At 37.8% G+C, this 25,612-nt stretch overlaps 1 protein-coding gene across 1 annotated transcript; it reads left to right on the plus strand.

Annotated features, from left to right (window-relative positions):
- Positions 1-797: 797 nt before the first annotated feature.
- spaca6 (sperm acrosome associated 6) lies at positions 798-25,287 on the plus strand. The gene is made up of 9 exons (XM_061916037.1): positions 798-1,092; positions 7,870-7,956; positions 12,466-12,537; positions 12,759-12,782; positions 12,866-12,943; positions 18,279-18,382; positions 21,251-21,407; positions 22,820-22,994; positions 23,129-25,287. The coding sequence occupies exons 1-9, from the start codon at positions 876-878 to the stop codon at positions 23,304-23,306; spliced, it is 1,092 nt and encodes a 363-aa protein (XP_061772021.1). The 5' UTR covers positions 798-875; the 3' UTR covers positions 23,307-25,287.
- The last annotated feature ends 325 nt before the right edge of the window (positions 25,288-25,612 follow it).

Here is a 25,612-nt window from a genome sequence, read left to right on the forward strand (position 1 = left end):
ACTAATCTGCTTGTATTTGAGTATTAGTGACAAACATGTTTACAGTACAAAAGCAGCAATAGAAAGAAGTAGATGAAGGGAAACATTGTGAGTGATTTAAACACAAGTTGGGGAAAATATTTGTACAGTTCATTTATGTTTATTTACAATGTTGTATTGCATGAATGTATTTCTGATGTTGTTGATGGACAGTAAGCTATGTTAATTGACAGTATGATGCACAGTTGCACTACAGTCCAACACTAAAGATTAAAGATGAGAACTCTTCGAAGTAGTCTCCTTTGCTTTCATTTTAGTTGCTTTACCCTATAACATCTGCATGACGTGAAATTATGATTGCTAATGTAAAAAAAAAAACAAGTAAACTTTCAGAGTGCTGCCTTGGAGCACTTTTGTGTCCCCACCAATCTCAAAATCAAACCTACTCCCTTGCTATAAATTACCGCCGAAAATAACGGCGTTACGTTGGGACTAACGCGTTACAAATGCTTTAGTCCTAACACTGGTTATAAGTATTATGTGTGTATATACATATGTAGTATAAGTAACACATTCAGAGGGACAAGTGGTAGAAATGGATGGATGAGTAATTATTAGTGTAAGCTTTTTTTATCTTCATATTGTGCCTTTTTTGCCCTATCTTCTAATTTGTTGCGGTTTTTTTGGCGTAAACCAAACTTGTCACGCACACAAAATAAACAAATCTCATTTTTCCCAACCCTGCAAAATGAATGCGAACGCGTCACGTTGTGACGTCACTGCAACGTTACGAGTGCCTCGCGCACACGTCAGTCAGTCGTCAGAGTGAAAGGACGCTTTGTCAAGTACAACATATTGTTTGTCTTCGATTAGACTCACTTTGAGCTCAAAACAAAATGTATTCTCCGTTAGCTTTATGGTTGTTGTGTGTTGGTGTTGCTTTCAGAGAGTCTCTGGGCTGCATTACGTGTTTGGTGGATGTAAACCAAAGAACTCTCCTGTGTTGGGGCTACACGATCAGCGAAAACAACATCCAGAGTATGGACGCCTGCTTCAATACACTCAAACGTATTTTTGACGACAACACCCAAGTCCTCCAGGCTGGCAGAGTAGGTATGGACGAACGCTTTTTCTACACCTCCAATATTAATAAAGTTAAGTAAATCAATAGCCAAAAAACTATATACTAAACAGTTTTGATTGACATATACATATATACTACAAACTTATATAACACCACTGAAGAAATAAGATACTGTATTGACCTGAATACAAGTGTTTATAATTTAAAATACAAAAATAAGCTTTGTTTCAATATTAGTTATATGTCACATATTGTTCAAGACTCCCAGAAGGGTTATATCAATCTATACCGCTTGTCTTTATTTACTAAAGACATATCCTAACTGACTTCGGGCAAGAGGCAGACTACACCCTAGACCAGGGGTCTCCAACATTTTCGACTCAAAGACCCCAAACTGATATAAATGATAAATGGGTTGTACTTGTATAGCGCTTTTCTACCTTCAAGGTACTCAAAGCGCTTTGACATCCATCCATCCATCCATTTTCTACCGCTTATTCCCTTTCGGTGTCGCGGGGGGCGCTGGCGCCTATCTCAGCTCCAATCGGGCGGAAGGCAGGGTACACCCTGGACAAGTCGCCACCTCATCGCAGGGCCAACACAGATAGACAGACAACATTCACACTCACATTCACAGACTAGGGCCAATTTAGTGTTGCCAATCAACCTATCCATAGGTGCATGTCTTTGGAAGTGGGAGGAAGCCGGAGTACCCGGAAGGAACCCACGCATTCACGGGGAGAACATGCAAAAAAGATTTGAACCCAGGACTGCAGGAACTTCGTATTGTGAGGCAGACGCACTAACCCCTCTGCCACCGTTAAGCCCTACTTCCACATTTACCCATTCACACACACATTCACACACTGATGGAGGGAGCTGCCATGCAAGGCGCTAACCAGCACCCATCAGGAGCAAGGGTGAAGTGTCTTGCTCAGGACACAACGGACATGAAGAGGTTGGTACTAGGTGGGGACTGTACTAGGGACCCTCGGGCTGCGCACGGCCACTCTACCACTGCGCCACGCCGTCCTATGTATGTATATATATATATATATATGTATATATATATATATATATGTATATATATATATATGTATATATATATATATATGTATATGTATATATATATGTATATATATATATATATATATATATATGTGTATATATATATATATATATATGTATATATATATATATGTATATATATATATATATATATATATATATGTATATATATATATATGTATATATATATATATATGTATATATATATATATATATGTATATATATATATATGTATATATGTATATATATATATATATATATATATATATGTATGTATGTATATATATATATATATACACACACACATACCTATATGCATATATATATAAATATATATATACACACATATCTATATGTATATATATAAATATATATATATATTTGTGTGTGAATATATATAAAAGTATATATGTGTGTGTGTATATAGATGTATATTTACATATACCTTTATCTATACACAAATATACACACACACACATATATATATACCTTTATATATCGCGACTTGTCCAGGGTGTACCCCGCCTTCCGCCCGATTGTAGCTGAGATAGGCGCCAGCGCCCCCCGCAACCCCGAAAGGGAATAAGCAGTAGAAAATGGATGGGATGGATATACACACATATACACACACACATATGTATGTATATGTATATATATGTATATGTATGTATGTGTATATATATATGTATGTATGTTGTGTATGTATATATATATGTATACATGTATGTATGTATATACATATGTATGTATATATATGTATGTATACATATATATGTGAAAGTGTATATAAGTATATATCTGTGTGTGTGTGTTTGTATGTATATGTTTATATGTATGTATGTATATATATATATATATATAGATATATCTATATCTATATATATCTATATATATATATGGTAGAAAATGGATGGATGATGGAAATATATATGTATATGTACATATATCTAATGTATATTTATTATAGTAATTATATATTCATAATTTATAATTATTTATTTTGACGTGTTTGTAAACATGTTAAAGGTGTTTTAAAACAAATGCAAGCATGTTTACCATATAGATTCGCTTCTTTCATGAATACAAGGATATAATGTGGTGTATTTCCTGATTCTGATGTCTTGCATTGATTGGTATCAGACAGGATTTACAGTTATGCTGATAACTTCAACAATTCAAATTTACATCGTGAAGGAGAAAAAAAGTCCTCCTTTCTGTTCAATACCACATGGAAGTGGTTAGTTTTGGCATCTTGTTTGTCCAGCTTCTATATTCGCTTTTATACACTTTACAAGAAATACATTCGTTGACTTCAAACTCCACAGCATGTTAGCTTGTGTACACTGGCTTTCTGAGACTCTTATTTTTGTTAGCGCTGGCAGGATGGCGCAGCACTTTTGTTGTGAAGACAGGAACTGTGCGATCGGTCTTTAGGATTTTGCGCGAGAGTATTTTAGAAATAAAAAGTGTTTCTCTCCTTCCTGCCAGTTTTTGTTTTTCTTCACACTGAGCTCGCAGCAGCCAGCGTCATCTCACAAGATCCTTGGGTACCGGAAATGTCAATAAAGTGACGTCATAGTGAAGCTTGAGGATTGCAAATTTTTTAGGTCTATTTTTTTCAATGCCAGGCTGGCGATTGAATGGCACACCCTCCGCGTTCAACCGGTAGCTAGCGATCAACGCAATGAGCCCAGCTGGTCTACATCATGCTCTTAAACTGAAGACATCATCAATAAAAAACTAATGTAATGTAATCATCATATACTGTATTACATTAATGCAAGTAACCATTTAAAATAATATCAACTTTTATGTCTCATTGTTGTAGAAGTGTTTACCATTGTACGGTAAATGGAAGGTGTATAACTGTATCTTAAATAAATAAACAAACAAACAAAAAAATTGACTAATTTCTTTAAGCAAAAATTTTACTTCAATAAATATTGATCGTTGTTTTATTTCCCATTTGGAAAAACCAGGTCGGGCGTTGTCTTTTTGTTTGTTGCCATTACGTGATCACGGTATTCTCACTCATTCGTCCGTGTTGATGGGCTCATATTGCAATCCTGTTTGAAGCTCAAATATTACCACGACGGAACATTTGGCTTTTTAATCATATTTTTTCATCCTAATTTTTCTTATTTCGCAGAACTTCTCCCTTCTCAAAGCCTCTCTGTCTGTGCTTCCTGTGCTTGCGGCCTCGCCGAGTCGTCCTCTGTCCATCTGGAAAAAGATTTTGAATAACTGAAAAGAAGGCTCACAGCCTTTAGTTAGTTCGACTGTTAAATAAACTTGCTGAGGTGCTAAGAGCGATGCAGAGTATGAGACGTCTTTCTCCTTGTTTGCAGCGAGATAGGAACAAACACAAGGCTCAACAATTCTTATTGGCAAACATGTCTGACATTGAAATACTGCTGACAGGGGAGAAAGACAAACAAAATCCTCAGCATCTCGCGGTTAGGTTACATTATTACACTAACTAAATGTTGATTCAATCTCGATTAATCGTGCATTCCTTCGCTAGGACCCCCTACTTATATATATACACCTTGTGTGCAATTCTGTTTTAAACTGGTTCTAAAAATACCATGCTATTGTGCAATAATACAATATTCAAATAATATAGAGCAGTGGTCCCCAACCACCGGGCTGCGGCCCGATTGGTACCGGGCCGCAGAATAATTTTTTATTAATTTTTATTTAAGAAAAAAAAAAAAAAAAAAGTTTATTAAATCAACATAAAACACAATATACACTTACAATTAGTGCACCAACCACAAAATCCTCCCTTTTTCATGACAAAAACGTCCTTTTTTCATGACAAAGAAAAAAAAGAAAAAAATATAAAAATCGCAATCAGGTTTTTTCATAAGTGATTGTTTCCTTGTCAAGTATTTGAGCCTATGTTTAGTCTGCAAACAGAAGGGACCTCATGGTACCGTTTGATTTTGAGTAACTCAGTACTTGGTAGTACTGACGGAATTTGGTCAGTGTCTATGAAACCCAGAGTTCAGGACTCATCCCTACTAGTAACTGCTCAGACTTAATAAAAAGCTTCGAAACTATACCTTGTGTCATGCGCATCCGCACGCACTCAGGATTATTACAGTCATGGCCAAATGTTTTGATCTAAATGCAGTATTTCAATAGCTTTCTTGACCAAGTATTTCAATACAATAATGTTTTACAGTCTGTGTCTGTTAAAATGTATGTGTCCGTGACGCCACTCTTGACTCCAAACACTTATATTTTGTATCAACGTACCCCACTTAAATGAATTGAAATCAACTGGTGATTGGCCTCTTCAAAACACCACAATATAAACATGTAAGATGCCTTTTAAAAAGAAACACACATTAACCTAAGATACTGTATAAAAACAATACAATAGAATATACTACAAACAACCCATAAGTAATATAATAATGTACAATATTTACCTTGGTGAGTGGTTTTTAAGGTGTCTTTCCTCGTTGTCCGCAGCTTTTCCATATTTTAATGGATAAAAATCCGCCATTTAGACTTGTTCGGCTTCTATATGGTGCAAACTAGCAGTGATGCGTTCGAATTGCTTCGCCAACTTGGCAACAAGCTCGGTCATATTTTTGATAATTTCTTAAATTTCTTTAACTCATTACATAATGGTAAATGGGTTATACAAACCCTGTTTCCCTATGAGTTGGGAAATTGTGTTAGATGTAAATATAAACGGAATACTATGGTTTGCAAATCCTTTTCAACCCATATTCAGTTGAAAACACTACTAAGACAAGATATTTGATGATCAAACTCATAAACTTTACTTTTTTTTGCAAATAAAAATTAACTTAGAATTTCATGGCTGCAACATGTGCCAAAGTAGTTGGGAAAGGGCATGTTCACCAATGTGTTACATCACCTTTTCTTTTAACAACACTCTAAACGTTTGGGAACTGAGGAAACTCATTGTTGAAGCTTTGAAAGAGGAATTCGTTCCCATTCTTGTTTTATGTAGAGCTTTAGTCGGTCAACAGTCCGGGGTCTCCGCTGTCGTATTTTACGCTTCATAATGTGCCACACATTTTCGATGGGAGACAAGTTTGGACTGCAGGCGGGCCAGTAAAGTACCCGCACCTCTTTTACTACGAAACCACGCTGTTGTAACACGTGGCTTAGCATTGTCTTGCTGAAATAGGCAGGGCATAAGTTATAACGTTGCTTGGATGACAACATATGTTGCTCCAAAACCTGTATGGACCATTCAGCATTAATGGTGCCTTCACAGATGTGTAAGTTACCCAGGCCTTGGGCACTAATGCACCCCCATACCGTCACAGATGCTTGCTTTTGAACTTTGCGCCTATAACAATCCGGATGGTTATTTACCTCTTTGTTCCGGAGGACACCACGTCCACAGTTTCCAAATATAATTTGAAATGTGGACTCGTCAGACCACAGAACACTTTTCCACTTTGCATCAGTCCATCTTAGATGAGCTCAGGCCCAGCGAAGTTGGTTTTGCTTTGCATAGCAGAGTTTTAACTTGCACTTACAGATGTAGCAACCAACTATAGTCACTGAAAGTGGTTTTTGGAAGTGTTCCTGAGCCCATGTGGTGATATCCTTTACACACTGATGTCTGTTTTTGATGCAGTACCGCCTGAGGGATCAACGGTCCGTAATATAATCGCTTACGTGCAGTGATTTCTCCAGATTCTCTGAACCTTTTGATGATTTTACGGACTGTAGATGGTAAAATCCCCAAATTCCTTGCAATAGCTTGTTGAGAAATTTAGTTCTAAAACTGTTCGACAATTTGCTTACAAATTGGTGACCCTCGCCCCATCCTTGTTTGTGAATTACTTAGCATTTCATGGGAGCTGCTTTTATACCCAATCGTGGCACCCACCTGTTCCCAAATAGCCTGCACACCTGTGGGATGTTCCAAATAAGTGTTTGATGAGAATTTCTCAACTTTATCAGTATTTATTGCCACCTTTCCCAACTTCTTTGTCACGTGTTGCTGGCATCAAATTCTAAAGATAATGATTATTTGCACAAAAAAAAAGGTTTATCAGTTTGAACATCAAATATGTTGTCTTTGTAGCATATTCAACTGAATATGGGTTGAAAATGATTTGCCAATCATTGTATTCCGTTTATATTTACATCTAACACAATTTCCCAACTCATATGGAAACAGGGTTTGTACTTGTACAGCGCTTTTCTACCTTCAGGGTACTCAAAGCGCTTTGACACTTATTTCCACTTTCACACACTGATGGCGGGAGCTGCCATGCAAGGCCCTAACCACAACCCATCAGGAGCAAGGGTGAAGTGTCTTGCTCAAGGACACAACGGACATGACTAGAATGAAAGGAGCCGGGGTCCGAACCAGGAACCCTCAGGTTACTGGCATGGCTTCTCTACCATCCAAGCAGCACCGTCTCTATCATTCACTTCTTATCCTTAACACTCACTTTATTCCTTTCAAAGTTGGAAAAACAAAGTTATGTTGATCTCTAGCTATTTGCTAATGCGAGCAAGTAAGATCAGATGTTTTGTGAGGATCTTACGACTACACTAACTAATCAGGATACTTAGTAAGAACCTTTAATCTCACAAAAAAATTAATAGTTTTTGTGTGTTTGTGTGTGCGTGTGCGTGTGCGTGTGCGTGTGCGTGTGCGTGTGTGTGTGTGTGTGTGTGTGTGTGTGTGTGTGTGTGTGTGTGTGTGTGTGTGTGCGTCAAATGACAGGTAAAGCCTATGCAAAAAAACTGGCCGACATCATGAAAGCAGAGATCCAGCTCCTAGTGGACGAGTTTGACAAAAAACAAAATCCTGGTAATGTGCCACCTAACATACACGTCACTCCTAACTGACAGTTTGCTGACATTTTTAATGTTTATCCTAGATCAGTGGCTCTCAACCTTTTTTCACCTGTGAACATTTTTTTAATTCAAGTACCCCATAACCAGACCAAAGCATTTTTGGTTGAAAAAAAGAGATAAAGAAGTAAAATACAGCACTATGTCATCAGTTTCTGATTCATTAAATTCTATAACAGTGAAAAATATTACTCATTTGTAGTGGTTTTTCTTGAACTATTTGGAAAAAAATATATATAAAAAAAAAACAAAAAACTTGTTGAAAAATAAACAAGTGATTCAATTCTAAATAAAGATTTCTACACATAGAAGTAATCATCAACTTAAAGTGCCCTCTTTGGGGATTGTAATAGAGATCCATCTGGATTCATTAACTTAATTCTAAACATTTCTTCACATAAAAATATTTTTTTAACATCAATATTTATGTCCACAAAAAATGTAGCTGTCAACACGGAATATTGGATTGTTGCATTTCTTTTCACAGTTTATGAACTTACATTCATATTTTGTTGAAGTATTATTCAATAAATATATTTATAAAGGACTTTTGCATTGTTGCTATTTTTACAATATTTAAAAAAAAATTCACGTACCCCTATGCATACCTTCAAGTACCCCCAGGGGTACGTGTACCCCCATTTGAGAACCACTGTCCTAGATGATATTCCAATATAATTTTTTTTTAAATATTTGAACATTGTTTCTTTAAGGCATTTTGACTCAGAAAGGAAATTTAAAGTTTGAATGATATCTCATATCTCATCAGTGATTTTTTATCGCTATTTTTCCTCCTAAATTATATTTTCATGTCCATCCATCCATCCATTTTCTACCGCTCATTCCCTTTTGGGTAGCGGGGGGCGCTGGCGCCTATCTCAGCTACAATCGGGCGGAAGGCGGGGTACACCCTGTACAAGTCGCCACCTCATCGCAGGGCCAACACAGATAGACAGACAACATTCACACTCACATTCACACACTAGGGCCAATTTAGTGTTGCCAATCAACCTATCTCCAGGTGCATGTCTTTGGAGGTGGGAGGAAGCCGGAGTACCCGGAGGGAACCCACGCATTCACGGGGAGAACTTGCAAACTCCGCACAGAAAGATCCCGAGCCTGGGATTGAACCCAGGACTGCAGGACCTTCGTATTGTGAGGCAGACGCACTAACCCCTCTCCCACCGTGAAGCCCTGTCACTGTCATGTCACTGCTATTTTATACAATGTATTTTATCAGTACTCCTAATTACAGTTTACAGCGCTTCACTTTTCAACTTTTTGTTATGCCTTATTCCAAAATTGAATAATTTCATATTTGTTCAACAAATTCTATAGACAATACCCAATAATGACAATGTAAAGTAAAAATGTTTACAAATGTATTAATAATAAATAATCATATGTACAAAAATATTCACAGGCTTTCCTCAATAATTTATTGATGCACCTTTGGTGGAAATTACAGCCTTAAGTCTTTTTGAATACGATGCCACAAACTTGGCACACCTATCTTTAGGAAGTTTCGCCAATTCCTCTTTGCAGCACCTCTCAAGCTCCTTTAGGTTGAATGAGAAGTATTGCTTTTCCTCCAGGATGTCTCTGTACATTGCTGCATTCATCTTTTCCTCTATCCTAACTAGTCCGCCAGTTCCTGCTGCTGAAAAACATCTCCATAGCATGCCACCACCATGCTCTACTGTATGGATGATATTGGCCCGGTGCCTGGTTGCCTCCAAACAGGACACCTAGCTTTCACGCCAAAGAGTTCAATATTTGTCTCATCAGACCAGAGAGTTTGTTTCTCATGGTCTTGAGAGTCATTCAGTTGCATTTTTGCAAACCTTCTACTAAGAAATGGCTTCTCTCTGGCCACTCTATCATACAGGCCTGAATGGTGGATTGCTGCAGAGATGGTTGTCCTACTTGAAGGTTCGCCTCTCTCCACAGCGTAATGCGGTTACTCTGACAATGTGACCATCAGGTTCTCGGTCACTAAGATGAATACCATCCATACAGTGAAGCCTGGTGGTGGCAGCATCATGCCATGGAGAAGTTTTTCAGGAGAAGGAACTGGCAGACTAGTCAAGATAGAGGAAAAGATGAATGCCACAATGTTCAGAGACATCCTGGATAAAAACCAACACTTTCCATTTAACCTGATGGAGCTTGACTGGTGCTGAAAAGAGGAAAGGGCGAAACTGCCCAAAGATAGGTGTGCCAAGCTTGTGGCATCATATTTAAAAAGACTTGAGGCTGTAATTGCTACCAAAGGTGCATCGACAAAGTATTGAGCAAAAGCTGTGAATAGTTATGGAAATATGATTTTTGTATTTTTGTATTAGTAACAATTTAGGAAAAATAAAAATAAAAATTGCATTCTCATTATAAGATATTGTGAGTAGAATTGGGAAGACAAATAAAAAAACGATAAATGGGTTGTACGTGTTTAGCGCTTTTCTACCTTCAAGGTACTCAAAGCGCTTTGACACTACTTCCACATTTACCCATTCACAAACACATTCACACACTGATGGAGGGAGCTGCCATGTAAGGCGCTAACCAGCACCCATCAGGACACAACGAACATGACGAGGTTGGTATTAGGTGGGGATTGAACCAGGGACACTGCGCCACGAAAGATGGATGTATTCCATTTTGGAATAAGGCTGTATCATAAAAAACGTATAAGAAAAATGAAGCGCTGTGAATACTTACCAGATGAAATGTAAATGATACCTGTATATCAGGGGTAGGGAACCTATGGATCTAGAGCCAGATGTGGCTCTTTTGATGACTGCATCTGGCTCTCAGATAAATCTTAGCTGACATTGCTTAACAAGATAAGTAATGAATAATTCAGCTGGTAATCACAGTGTTAAAAATAACGTTCAAATTATAAAACATTCTCATCCATCTTATTTGTGTAACACTGTCACCAATGAGGATTTTGTGCTTTTGGTCCGCCCTAACTCATAAACACATTATAATGGTAATGTGGCAGTACAGAATAACTGTAGATGTGGCGTAACTCCGCTTCACAACAGATCTCATATGTGTCTAATTAGTCAGAGAATAGGATGCAGCAGAAATTATCTATGATGCACTTTAGCCACTTTGTCACTGTATTTAGTGTGTAAAGATAAATATTAAAAGTGAAAGAGAGGTATATCTTGCATCATGTATTTTTTTGGCAATCAAAATCAAGTGGTCACAGAAGTATTCACTGCGTGTATGAGGGCGGAGATACGCCACTACAAGCCCAGGGAGGGTGCAATAACACAGATTGCAGAAAACATCAAGAAGCTTGCAATATAATTTTTTATATAATTTCCTTGAGGAGCGGGGTGCATTTTTGAACACAAGCTTTTTTTATGGGCCTGTGGCTCATTTTAGAAATAAAATAAACAAAACAACACCAGCAACAACTGAAAAATTGAGCAAAAAAGTAAAACGGGCTGGTAATGAGAAAAGGCTGAAATGTTAACTGACAAAATACAAAAGATTTGTCTCAAAAATGTTTCACGCTTTTTACTACCTCATTTCATAACAAATTACATGATGATGTCACACTACTACTGAAATAATTATAACAGTATTGTTTGTTTTATATACTTGAAGATGCTACACCACTGCTGTTGTTTTTATAATGTAAAATAGTTTACTATTATTATTTCGGACCATTTTTATAAACACAGTATTGATTTGCTATAATTGGAGGCTTGAGGCCACTTTTGTTCTCCAAAGAAAGCTGTTACTGCAATTCAAAATCTCTGCATAAAGTTGTTGAAGCACAGTCATATTAAATACTTGGCAATTTGAAACCGTTTTTAATGAAATAGTACATTTAAAAGTACATGGGTTCAGTTTTTAAAAATTTTTTTTTTATCCCGAAACTGAATAAGTGAGTATAAGGAATCGTAGAAATTCTTAGTTATTTGTATTGACAACACAAATTCTGGTATTGTGACAACTCCACTCTTGAATAAGCCTTTTTAATATTACTCCTGAATGATATTTTAACCTTACTCTTAAATATTATTTAGATATCAGTGAAAAATAATATTTTAACTTTAGTCATAGATAACATTTGAACATAATAGCTAAATGTTATTTGACCAGTACTCTTACGTAAAACACTTAAACATTTCTCCTAAATAACATTGATCTTAAATAACATTCTAACAAACCTCTTGAACGATATTTGAACATTACTTTTGATTGACATTATTACATTGCCTGTTTATAATATTCAACCTTGCTCATGAATGATGTTCAATCATTACTTTTAAACACCCTTTGAGCATTGCTTCTAAATGCTATTTTAGACATCTGAATTATGGCAGCTCACAAAATGAGATGTGAAAATTTCGCAGTATGAGAAATGTTAAAGTGTATGTGTGTGTGTGTGTGTGTGTGTGTGTGTGTGTGTGTGTGTGTGTGTGTGTTCCTCCTGGCTCGACAGATACACTGTATGAGACTAGGTTGCAGACAGCAGCAGACAATTTCATCGCTAAAGCCCACAAACTGCCTCGAGGTGAGATGTGGTCTCCTCCCCTTCCCTTCATCTTTTCATCCATAGTGAATCCCACATTGAGTCATTATAGCTCCCTCTGATCTCTGTGCTCTCACTGTATTAAGCTAGTTATGTTATCACAGCTTTCCATGCGCTGTAGAAAAGACAAGAAGCCGTCAGGTTGAGCAACTTGTGAATACTTACTGTGCTAATCCCGATGAACTGTGTGTCCTTTGTTTCAGACACTGGATGCGTCCCCCCGTGCGGTTAGTGGCTCCTATCCTCTTAAAACCTTCAATTTGCAGAATGCCTCATGATTGATCATGTAACACTGCAATGCTTCCGCTAGGTTTTCAGGTTGAAGGTGCCATTTATAGCTGTATTAGCTGCAAGTACGATTCCTGCGCATTCCCACTTGACTGTCCAGGTGAGCTGTTCTAACATTACAATGTTTAACTTCTGAGGCTGGGGGGTTGTCGCAATCCTAGCTTGACACATTCTTACATAAGTCTGATTTCACTCTCACAAGCACCCATTGATCCAAGACATTATCCGCTTTTGATCCTTGAAATGCTCTTAGCACAAAATCAGGATTTGAAGCAAGAGACTGAGGCAAGGTTTTATTTCCACACATATTTTGCACATAGCCTCCAAGGATCCACTTTAAGTCCTCGGCTTCTTTATTCTAGGTGACAAGTTGACTCCCACACACTATGGCATCGTCTGAAGCCCGTACAGCACTGCTTCTGTTACTTTGACTCCCCTCCTCAGAGACTCGCCTTTAGTCAAATCATTAAGAGGGGCTCAGTCTGCAAAGGTTGCCTGCTGCAGCGTGTCTGTACAGTATATGGGCCATTTCTCAGAGTCTGTGTCATTTGCTTGCTGTAATGCTCTTTTTTTCAACTTCTAAATCTTCCAAGTCACATATTGAACTACTCCAAATGTGCAATAGCCCATCTCAGGTAACTGTATTTCATTTTTCACTAGGTACCAAAGGCAAAGATGACTCATTAGAGTAACAGGACGAAAACTAACTGGAATGAGTTCTAGCATAGAATGATATTTGAGCAATACTCTTAAATAAATATTTCTCCTAAATAACATTAATCTTAAATAACATTCTAACATATCTCTTGAATTATATTTGAACATAATTATTTAGTAGCCTTTTAACATTACCTTCTGATAACATGTTAAACTTGACCATGAATTATGTTCAATCATTACTTTTAAACACCATTTTAGCATTGCTATTTTAGATGTCCTAATAGCATGCTGACAATATGCATATGCCAGTAATTCTACATTAAAAAAAAAAAAAAAAAAAAAAAAATATATATATATATATATATATATATATATATATATATATATATACAAAACCAGTGAAGTTGGCACGTTGTGTAAATCTTAAATAAAAAACAAAATATAACGATTTGCAAATCCTTTTCAACTTATATTCAATTGAATACGCTGCAAAGACAAGATACTTAATGTTCAAACTGGTAAACGTATTTTTTTGAGCAAATATTAGCTCATTTGGAATTTGATGCCTGCAACGTCTTTCAGAAAAGCTGGCACAAGTAGCAAAAAAGACTAAGAAAGTTGAGGAGTGCTTGTCAAACACTTATTTGGAACATCCCACAGGTGAACAGGCTAATTGGGTACAGGTGGGTGCCATGATTGGGTATAAAAGCAGCTTCCATGAAATGCTCAGTCATTCACAAACAAAGATGTGGCGAGGGTCACCACTTTGTGAACAAATGCAAAAGCAAATTGTCCAACAGTTTATAAGAACAACATTTGTCAACAAGCTATTGCAAGGAATTGAGGGATTTCACCATCTACGGTCCGTAATATCATCATGAGGTTCAGAGAATCTGGAGAAATCACTCCACATAAGCAGCAAGACCGACATTAAATTCTCGTGACCTTCGATCACTCAGGTAATACTCCTTCAAAAAGCAGTGTGTAAAGGATATCACCACATGGGCTCAGGAAGACTTAAGAAAACCACTGTCAGTAACTACAGTGTGTCACTACATCTGTAAGTGAAAATTAAAACTCTACTGTGCAATACCAAAGCCATTTATCAACATTGCACTTAAACGCTTTGCTGGGCCCATGCTCTTTTAAGAAGTACTGATTCAAAGTGGAAAAGTGTTCTGTGGTCTGACAAGTCCACATTTCAAATTGTTTTTGGAAACTGTGGACGTTGTGTCCTCCGGACCAAAGAGGAAAAGAACCATCCGGACTGTTTTAGGTGCAAAGGTCAAAAGCCAGAATCTGTGATGGTATGGTGGTGTATTAGTGCATAAAGCACGGGTAACTTACACATCTGTGAAGGCACCATTAATGCTGAAAGGTAGATACATCTTTTGGAGAAACATATGTTGCCATGGAAGCAAGGTTTTTTTCATGGACGCAACTTCTTATTTCAGCAAGACAATGCCAAGCCACATTCTGCACGTTACAACAGCGTGGCTTCGTAGTAAAAGAGTGTGGGTAATAGAAGTACTCCAGACCTGTCTCCCATTGAAAATGTGTGGCGCATTATGAAGTGTAAAATACCACAATGGAGACCCTGGACTGTTGAACAACTTAAGCTGTACATCAAGCAAGAATGGGAAAGAATTCCACTTGAAAACTTCAACAATTGGTTTCCTCAGTACCCAAACTTTTATGGAGTGTTGATAAAAGGAAATAATATTTAACACAGTGGTAAAAATGCCCCATGTGCCTACTTTTTTGCAATGTGTTGCTGCCAATAAATTATAAGTTAATGATTATTTGCAAACGAAAATAAAGTTTCTCAGTTCGAACATTTTGCTGTGTATTCAGTTGAATATAGGTTGAAAAGGATTTGCAAATCATTGTATTCTGTTTTTATTTACGATTTACACAACGTGCCAACTTCACTGGTTTGGGGTTTTGTGTGTATATGTATGTCACGCCCAGGAAATCATGTTTTGTTTTGGTCATGTTATGTTTAGTTTTTTTGGACATTCAGTTCTTGCTTTTGCACTTCCTTGTTTTCTTTGTTTCCATTGCAAATCATTATTTTCACCTGGCCCTCATGTCACGCCCCTGGCCTTAGCCCTCACACCTGTTTGTAATGATCATAGTTATTATTTAAACCACAGTTACCTGGAAGTCAGTCTGGCAACTTCACATCCCACATTTCACCCAAATCCTTCATGTCATACTATGCTGTTCGTTTTGTCCACGCCACGTAAGTTTTGTTATTCAAGATATTTGATGTTCAAACTCATAAACTATTTTATTTTTTTGCAAATAATAATTAACTTAGAATTTCATGGCTCCAACACGTGCCACAGAAGTTGGGAAAGGGCTGTGTTACCATGAATTGATTAACATGGACCCCGACTTAAACAAGTTGAAAAACGTATTCCGGTGTTACCATTTAGTGGTCAATTGTACGGAATATGTACTGAACTGTGCAATCTACTAATAAAAGTAGCAATCAATCAATCACCTTTTCCTTTAACAACACTCAATAAACGTTTGGGAACTGAGGAAACTAGTTGTTGAAGCTTTGAAAGTGGAATTCTTTCCCATTCTTGTTTTATGTAGAGCTTCAGTCGTTCAACAGTCCGGGGTCTCCGCTGTCGTATTTTACGCTTCATTATGCGCCACATATTTTCGATGGGAGATAGGTCTGGACTGCAGGTGGGCCACAAATGTACCCGCAGTCTTTTTTTAACGAAGCCACGCTGTTGTAACACATGCTGAATGTGGCTTGGCATTGTCTTGCTGAAATATGGGTTGAAAAGGATTTGCAAATCATTGGATGCCATTTATATTTACATCTAACACAATTTCCCAACTCATATGGCATACTTACCAACCTTGAGACCTCCAATTTCGGGAGGTGGGGGTGGGGGGCGTGGTCCGGGATGGGGCGGAGGCGTGGTTGGGGCAGGGGGGCGTGTTTAAGAATGGAGCCGTATAATTCACCAAATCGAGTATTTCATATATATTTCATATGTATATATATACATATATATATATATTTAAAAAAAATATATATATGTATGAATTACTTGACTTTCAGTGAATTCTAGCTATATATATCTATTTTATTATATATATAAATAAAATAAATAGTTGAATTTCCGACGGCACCTATCAAATACACAGTAATAAAACAGTTGTTCTACTAACTGTACTGTGCTTGCTGGTTACTAAAAAGAAAACAACCACACTTACCTTTCACTATTTGAGTAACCTTTGTTCTCCCATTTGCATACTGGCGAGCAATTTTCGAATCCGGGAACATATCCTTCACGGGTTTGTTGTAGACATCCGCAAATGAGAACGGGATGTTGCTTCCAGCTATCAGCATAGCCATCTTTCTCACAGCATAATTTACACCATCGGGTTTCCATTTTGCAAGGTGGCCCATAGTACTGGGTTGTGATAGATGTTGCGCTGCGTACGCTTTGTGCTTCGCTGACCGTTCATGACTGAGTATATCCGTTCGTCCACCGTGTTCAATGAAGAAGTCTGTTCTACAAAATTTACAGGCAACATACCCCCTTCCGCTTCGAACTCTCCTGGATAAACTGAAATTCTTGTTTCCATTAGTTTTTGAACTTGAAAGCGTATTTCTTCATTTTGCTCGTCAACGGTGTAATTAATTGGGTTGGAGTCAATAATTAGGCGACGTGATGAAGTTACGTCTCTTTACTGTGGGCTTCAAAATAGACTCCCTAATCCATATGTTCCTTGACGGTACTTTAATGTAGAATATATGTAGAATATATTTATATCATTTATATATTATATAATATATATATAATATATTATATATATTATTTATTGTTATCATTGTTTATTGTGAGAGAACTTTTGTGCTGAATTTCCCCCAGGTATCAAAGTACATTCTTTTCTATTCTATTCTATTCTATTCTATGTACAGTAGATGGCAGTATTGTCCTGTTTAAGAAGGGTCACAACATTGCTGAGTCAGGTCCGCATGGAGCTGGAGGGGCCCCCTCCAGCTCCGCCTGAATTTCAGGAGAAAATTTGTCCCGGGAGGTTTTCGGGAGAGGCGCTGAATTTCGGGAGTCTCCCGGAAAATCCGGGAGGGTTGGCAAGTATGTCATATGGAAACAGGGTTTGTAGGATATTTTATCACAACATCCGGTTTTGTCTTTTTTTGAGGGCCGAATTTTCGGTGCATCACTGGTCAATAGTGCGCAAATAATAGGTTATAGTTAATACATCAGTATATAATTTGATTTCAAAGAAATAGCGATTGTTGAAGGAGTGTAATTTCTTACTGTCTCTTTAAGATTCACAGTTTTGTGGGTGGTCATATTTACATGCCAAAGCCCTCCTTGATTAGGAATGTCCACGTTTAGGGCATGCTTCACTCAAAGCTTGCATCTTGAAGACTGACTTAAGTCGGGGGTATAAAGTAATTTTAACTTTCATGTCATGCTGCTGCATGGGAGACATAGAGAAATAAAGTAACTATTATGTATCTCTAATAAAGACCTCTTTATCTGTTCACTAAAGTGTGTTGAATCAATGTTAATTTTATCTAAAGATGTTTTATGTGAAAAAAAAATCTAAATAAATTGCAGGGGGAATATAAAAAAAAGTAAAAAAATGAATAAAATTCAGTGCCACAACACATCTGCAGCTCCCCTTTTTGGTCTATACAAAGTATACTGTACACTGCAATATGTATTAAGGAGTGTATGTATGTCGATTTTCTTATGTTATGATTTCAGCTGAGAATATGACGGTTGCGGAGAACAACAAGACTCAAATGTTATGCAAAGTGTCATTTCCGTTACCGAGCAGCATTGGGATAGTATGGAGGTTTGCAGAGCAGGTAAGTGACTTCTACTGTATAGAACACATTTACTAGTTTACATACTAGTCATTTTAGGCTGCCAGTTTTTTTTTTGTGTAAAATTTTGCAGCATATGGAAAAACAATTTAAATTTCTGGCAACAGTTTTGACTATAAAAAAGTTTAGTATTGTTTTTCCTTTTGTAGTAATACACCGTTTAAACTACCATAGACACACCTGCTGATAGCTATTGAAAATAAAATAAATGGTGCTCCCCTTAAGGCGAGCACCATTTATATTAGCATCCGCTAATATAAACGTATTTCTCAAAAAAATTTGTGTGTGTTGGCCTTTCATTTCATGTATTTGTTTTTTCAAAATCGCTAGCGTGTACATTAATACTATCAATCAATCAATCAATCAATGTTTATTTATATAGCCCCAAATCACAAATGTCTCAAAGGACTGCACAAATCATTACGACTACAACATCCTCGGAAGAACCCACAAAAGGGCAAGGAAAACTCACACCCAGTGGGCAGGGAGAATTCACATTCAGTGGGACGCCAGCGACAATGCTGACTATGAGAAACCTTGGAGAGGACCTCAGATGTGGGCAACCCCCCCCCTCTAGGGGACCGAAAGCAATGGATGTCGAGCGGGTCTAACATGATACTGTGAAAGTTCAATCCATAGTGGCTCCAAGACAGCAGTGAAAGTCCCGTCCACAGGAAACCATCTCAAGCGGATCAGCAGCGTAGAGATGTCCCCAACCGATACAGGCGAGCGGTCCATCCTGGGTCCCGACGAGCGGTCCATCCTGGGTCTCGACTCTGGACAGTCAGTACTTCATCCATGGTCATCGGACCGGACCCCCTCCACAAGGGAGGGGGGGACATAGGAGAAAGAAAAGAAGCGGCAGATCAACTGGTCTAAAAAGGAGGTCTATTTAAAGGCTAGAGTATACAGATGAGTTTTAAGATGAGACTTAAATGCTTCTACTGAGGTAGCATCTCGAACTGTTACCGGGAGGGCATTCCAGAGTACTGGAGCCCGAACGGAAAACGCTCTATAGCCCGCAGACTTTTTTTGAGCTCTAGGAATCACTAATAAGCCGGAGTCTTTTGAACGCAGATTTCTTGCCGGGACATACGGTACAATACAATCGGCAAGATAGGCTGGAGCTAGACCGTGTAGTATTTTATACGTAAGTAGTAAAACCTTAAAGTCACATCTTAAGTGTACAGGAAGCCAGTGCAGGGGAGCCAGTGCAGGCGTAATATGATCAAACTTTCTTGTTCTTGTCAAAAGTCTAGCAGCCGCATTTTGTACCAACTGTAATCTTTTAATGCTAGACATTGGGAGACCCGAAAATAATACGTTACAGTAATCGAGACGAGACGTAACAAACGCATGGATAATGATCTCGGCGTCTTTAGTGGACAAAATGGAGCGAATTTTAGCGATATTACGGAGATGAAAGAAGGCCGTTTTAGTAACGCTTTTAATGTGTGACTCAAAGGAGAGAGTTGGGTCGAAGATAATACCCAGATTTTTTACAGAGTCACCTTGTTTTATTATTTGGTTGTCAAATGTTAAAGTTGTATTATTAAATAGAGGTCGGTGTCTAGCAGGACCGATAATCAGCATTTCCGTTTTTTTGGCATTAAGTTGCAAAAAGTTAGCGGACATCCATTGTTTAATTTCATTAAGACACGCTTCCAACTGACTACAGTCCGGCGTGTTGGTCAGCTTTAGGGGCATGTAAAGTTGGGTGTCATCAGCATAACAGTGAAAGCTAATACCGTATTTGCGTATGACGTCACCTAGCGGCAGCATGTAGATGCTGAAGAGTACAGGGCCAAGGACCGAACCCTGGGGAACTCCACACGTTACCTTAACATAGTCCGAGGTCACACTGTTATAGGAGACGCACTGCATCCTATCAGTAAGATAAGAGTTAAACCATGACAGGGCTGAGTCTGAAATACCAATTCGTATTTTGATACGCTCTAATAAAATATTATGATCGACGGTATCGAAAGCAGCGCTAAGATCGAGGAGCAGCAACATAGATGACGCATCAGAGTCCATCGTTAGCAATAGATCATTAGTCAGTTTTGCGAGGGCTGTCTCAGTCGAGTGATTTGCCCTGAAACCGGATTGAAAGGTTTCACATAGATTGTTAAACGCTAAGTGCTCATTTAGCTGCTCTGCAACAATTTTTTCGAGGATTTTCGAAATAAAGGGAAGGTGAGACACCGGTCGGTAGTTTACCATGAGGTCTGGATCGAGGTTAGGTCTTTTAAGGAGAGGATGAATAACCGCTTTTTTGAATGCAACGGGAACAGTGCCCGAGGAAAGTGATAAGTTTATAATATTTAGCACTGATGGACCTAATAATACAAAAAGCTCCTTGATAAGTTTCCCAGGAAGTGGGTCAAGTAAACATGTTGTTTGTTTTATTCCATTTACACGTTGTAACAATCCTTCTAATGTTATTTCATCAAAACGAGAGAAACTATTTTGGATATTTGCAGTATCCGCCGTATATACAATCGTATCTGTGTTACTATATCTGTGTTACTATAACCCCGTCTGTAAATGTGCCAGTCTTAGCTGTAAAGCTGTAATGACATTCTGCAACCTCTACTATCCAATTAAAATTGGCATATTCCAGACAAGGTCAAGATTATGTTCCTGTGGTGACTTTAGAAAAAGCCCTGAACAAGACAGAGTCAGTAGGAACGGGAAATCAGACGCAAAACACAAAAACTGAGATCCAGTGGATCTGTTGGAGCATTGCCGTACTTACCCCTAGTGCAAAATTGTCTTTGACCAATATTTGCAAGGCTTTTTCCTCACCATTGAAGAATCAAAGAGATATGAATGTTTGTTCTTTGGCAGGTAAAAACTCAGGAGGTGGATCAGTTTAGAGAAATGACAATGGGGGAGGACAATCTTTATTCCATCCCGTCCACCAGGAAGTATCATCAGGGCACTTACCAGTGCGAGATATACTCAGAGAAAACATCTATTGTCAGACTTTACTTCTATCTCACAGGTACTTCATTCTTATCAATCAATCAATCAATCAATGTATTTTATTTCAGCAATCTTCACATAAAACAAAGAACAACAACAAGAAAAGAAAAAAAAAACACTCATTTGAGCAATAATTGAGCTGGTACATGCTGGTACAACTTTTAAAAAAGTTATTAAAGGTGAGAATCTTTGGCCACCTCACGATTCGATTCGATTCAGATTATTGGGGTGGCCATTCAGTTCAGAATCGATTCTCAATTGAAACCAATTCTTGCAATGTATTTGCTATTATATTTATATTGAAACCTTTTCAAAACAGCTTACAGGCTACAAAACCTCCTTTTGGTTGTTGATGTATGACCTATTACTGAACGACTAATCATGGAGATGCTCAAATTGTTTAGTTTTTTATTAATTCTTGGAAAAAAACTACACATCTTTAAATTAATACATAGAAAAATTATGAATACATTTAAAATCAAATTTAATAATCGTGATTCTGTTTTAAATCTATTTTTTGTGCAATCCTACTAGTTATGTTGAAGTGACTACTCTTTTCAAAGTAAAATACAGTATATACAAATATAAAATATAAAGAACTATGTAATCTAAAAACGGACAAAAATGTTAACTTGCCTCTCATTCTGTATTTTTTCATGTTTATCGGTTTTGTTCAGAAAGAATATCAGTGACATTCAGCCAAACTGCATACTATTATAATAGTAAATAATAATAGCCATCAACAAGCTTCTAGCATAATTCTGGTTGGATAATTGGCCGCGGTTATTGACACACTTGGTAGACTTTGTTTAAATTGGTTGTGGTGACATATACTGTACATACCCAAGTAATTGACATATAATTATCTAAACCAGTCTTCTTGGATTTTAAGGACAACTTAACAACTTGTGTAAATATTCATTTTTCTGTCTTTCATATTTTGAGTTCCTCGGACGTTCCCATTGCTCTGAGTTTTAGTGCCTCCAATGTGGGCTCTCAAATAAATGATTTCTCTGTCACCAAAGTCAACCATGATTACTTACAAGAAGTTAATAGATATTTGGTTTGTCAACTTTGAGCACCGCTTCCTACCACTGACCACAACTGTGTGTGCCGTCACTGGTTAACAGGTTGTATGGATGTTTATTCCATATGCAGTATGTCAAGGTGTTTTGTTTGATGGAGCGTAAAAAAGACAAGTCCATACATACGATAATGCAGAACAAATGCAGGCCAAAGTAACAAATCTGTAATAGAGTTTATTCGCAAGCGATGGAAACAGGTGTGTCGAAAAAATGTGTTTTATCATGGTGCTATCTTGGGCAAATGTGTGAATCTAACCATATTTATAGAGCACAATTTCATGTTCCCAGTAGTTTGTTTTGCATGCTACTTGTATGCTCTTCATGCGGCTGTTTTTTCTTCTCCAAGTGACCCCCCATGTCGAAGTCATACTCGGCCATTCCAGGCTGCAGGAGATATTTGAGCTGTCTCTACTCCCAGGAGGGAAGTTACACACTGGTGCTCCTCTCCCCTCTCAGCAACACCTCGTGCTCATCGCCATCTGCTTCACATCTTTGCTGCTCCTCCTAATCCTATCCTTAGGGTAAGACCAGGCTATTATTTGCAACTGTGTGTACTCTGTACATGCACAATAGATTCCACTTGCCCATGGCTTTGTTTTCCTGCCCCACATGTTAGTAGCTGCCATCACCTAATCTTTTTTTTTTGCACTTGCAGGACTCTGTTTTTGTTATCACAAGCAGACAAAACGACTAGATCCATCCATCTATTTTCTACCGCTTGTTCCTTTTTTGGGGTCGCGGGGCGTGCTGGAGCCTATCTCAGCTGCATTCGGGCGGAAGACGGGGTACACCCTGGAGAATTTGCCACATCATCACAGGGCCAACAGAGATAGACAGACAACAGTCACACTCACATTCACACACTAGGGTCCTGAAAGATATCAGGTACTCTTAACAGCCCTTTCAGACGATGAACAAAGGCTGCCGTTCATTCTTTTTACCACCAGAGGGCGACAGAGACAATGGAGTAGCGATATTTGATCATAGCAAGGATTATAATAACAATGATAAATAGGTAGATAGATAGTACTTTATTGATTCCTTCAGGAGAGTTCCCTCAGGAAAATAAAAAATGATGATGACATTAATAATAGCGAGAGCAATAATCATCTCAACGGGAAAGTCTGTGTACACGCCCTAAGTACATTCCTCATTACATTCCTAAGTACATTTTATTAATTTCCAGTCTAGTGAAAATTACTTATTTTTCATTTTATAATAGATTATATTTGTAGTTTTATTCGACCAATTATGTAATGTATTTTTTATGTTCAGGGACTTGGATTTTAAAATGTACTCACACAAGAATCACTTTTTAGAAACCGGCAAATCTATTTCTAATGTGAATGTTTGTGTCAATCAAACATTTTAGCTATTGCCCGATACACAATATATTCAGAGAAACAATTTATATTTGCATATCTTTTTATGATGCAATTTAGTATGAATTATTCGTATTGCGTACTGTCAATGTTCATTGTAGTATCTCGTTTGGCCACAGGGAGGCGGCAACGTGCGCGAAACTGCCAGTGAGAGGCTGTGGTCCTGAGTATATTGGACATTGCCGATGTTTAGATTGTATATCTGTGAACATATCTATCATAAAGTTAAAGGCCTACTGAAACCTACCACTACCCACCACGCAGTCTGATAGTTTATATATCAATGATGAAATATTAACATTGCAACACATGGCAATACGGCCTTTTTAGTTTACTTAATTACAATTTTAAATTTCCTGGGAGTTTTGTATTCGAAACGTTGTGTAATGATGACGTGTACGCAAGACGTCACGGGTTTTTAGGAAGTATGAGCGCTGCGCACACTTACAGCTAAAAGTCGTCTTCTTTAACGGCATAATTATACAGTATTTTGGACATCTCTGTTGCTGAATCTTCTGCAATTTGTTCAATTAATATTGGAGAAGTCACAGTAGAAAGATGGAGTTGGGAAGCTTTAGCCTTTAGCCACACAAACACACGGTGATTCCTTGTTTAAAATTCCTGGAGGTGAAACTTTCCTATGGATCAGAGCGCGGTCAAGCCAACATGGATCCCTACCAAATGTCAACCAGCAGGTTTGGGTGAGAAAATTGTGGTTAAAAAGTCACTTCTTACCGGAGAAAAGCTAAGCTTGTGCCGTCTATAGCTGCCGTTGACTCCCCTGAGACACTGCACGTCAAGACACCCGTGGAGACACCCTTCCGACTATCAGGTACTATTAAACTCACTAAAACACTAGCAACACAATAGAAAGATAAGGGATTTCCTGGAATTATCCTAGAAAATGTGTTTAAAAACTTCGGAATCCGTCCCAATGCAAACGCGTTTTTTTGTTGTTTTTCTAGTCCGTCGCGATCAATATCCTGAAACACGAATCTTTCATCCTCGCTCAACTTAATGGGGAAATTGTCGTTTTCTCGGTCCGAATAGCACTTTTTGTTGGAGGCTCCCATTAAAAACGAAAAAAATGTGAATATGTGAGGAGCCATCAAACATGTGATGTCATTGTCTGCGACTTCCAGTAGAGGCAGGGCTTTTCTCTTAACACCGAAAGTTGCAAACTTTATCGTGGATGTTCTCTACTAAATCCTTTCAGCAAAAATATGGCAATATCGCGAAATGATCAAGTATGACACATAGAATGGACCTGCTATCCCCGTTTAAATAAGAAAATCTCACTTCAGTAGGCCTTTAAAGCTTTTGTGATGAGTCACCACCCTAAACACTCAGTCTGTCTTTGAGGTCAGGTCAAGAAGTAATTCAGTTACATATAAATTCAATGCTATCATAGAAATATGTATTATTGTTATATAATAACAGTGACGCATAATAAACCAACACTTGAATTTGATTTGAATGGCTGTTGACTAAATTTGTTGTTGTTCCCTAACTATTCACAGTGACATAACTTTTAAGGTGTGATCAAACCTCCATTTCTGAAAATGTATTTTAATCATTCATTTTCAATCAATGAAATCTGGAGTCAATTGACATGGCCACATTCTGATTTTTCTTTCTGAAGACAAGTATTAAGTTGCTTTAGTAGAATGTTTAGAGTCAGTAGCCAACAAACAAGAGTTTAGTCCATTACACCTCACATTACATCTTGTTATTTCTGTCAGCACTCACATCACTAA

The sequence above is a fragment of the Nerophis ophidion genome, linkage group LG11 (assembly GCF_033978795.1).
Source record: "Nerophis ophidion isolate RoL-2023_Sa linkage group LG11, RoL_Noph_v1.0, whole genome shotgun sequence".
NCBI classification, from domain to species: Eukaryota; Metazoa; Chordata; class Actinopteri; order Syngnathiformes; family Syngnathidae; genus Nerophis; species Nerophis ophidion.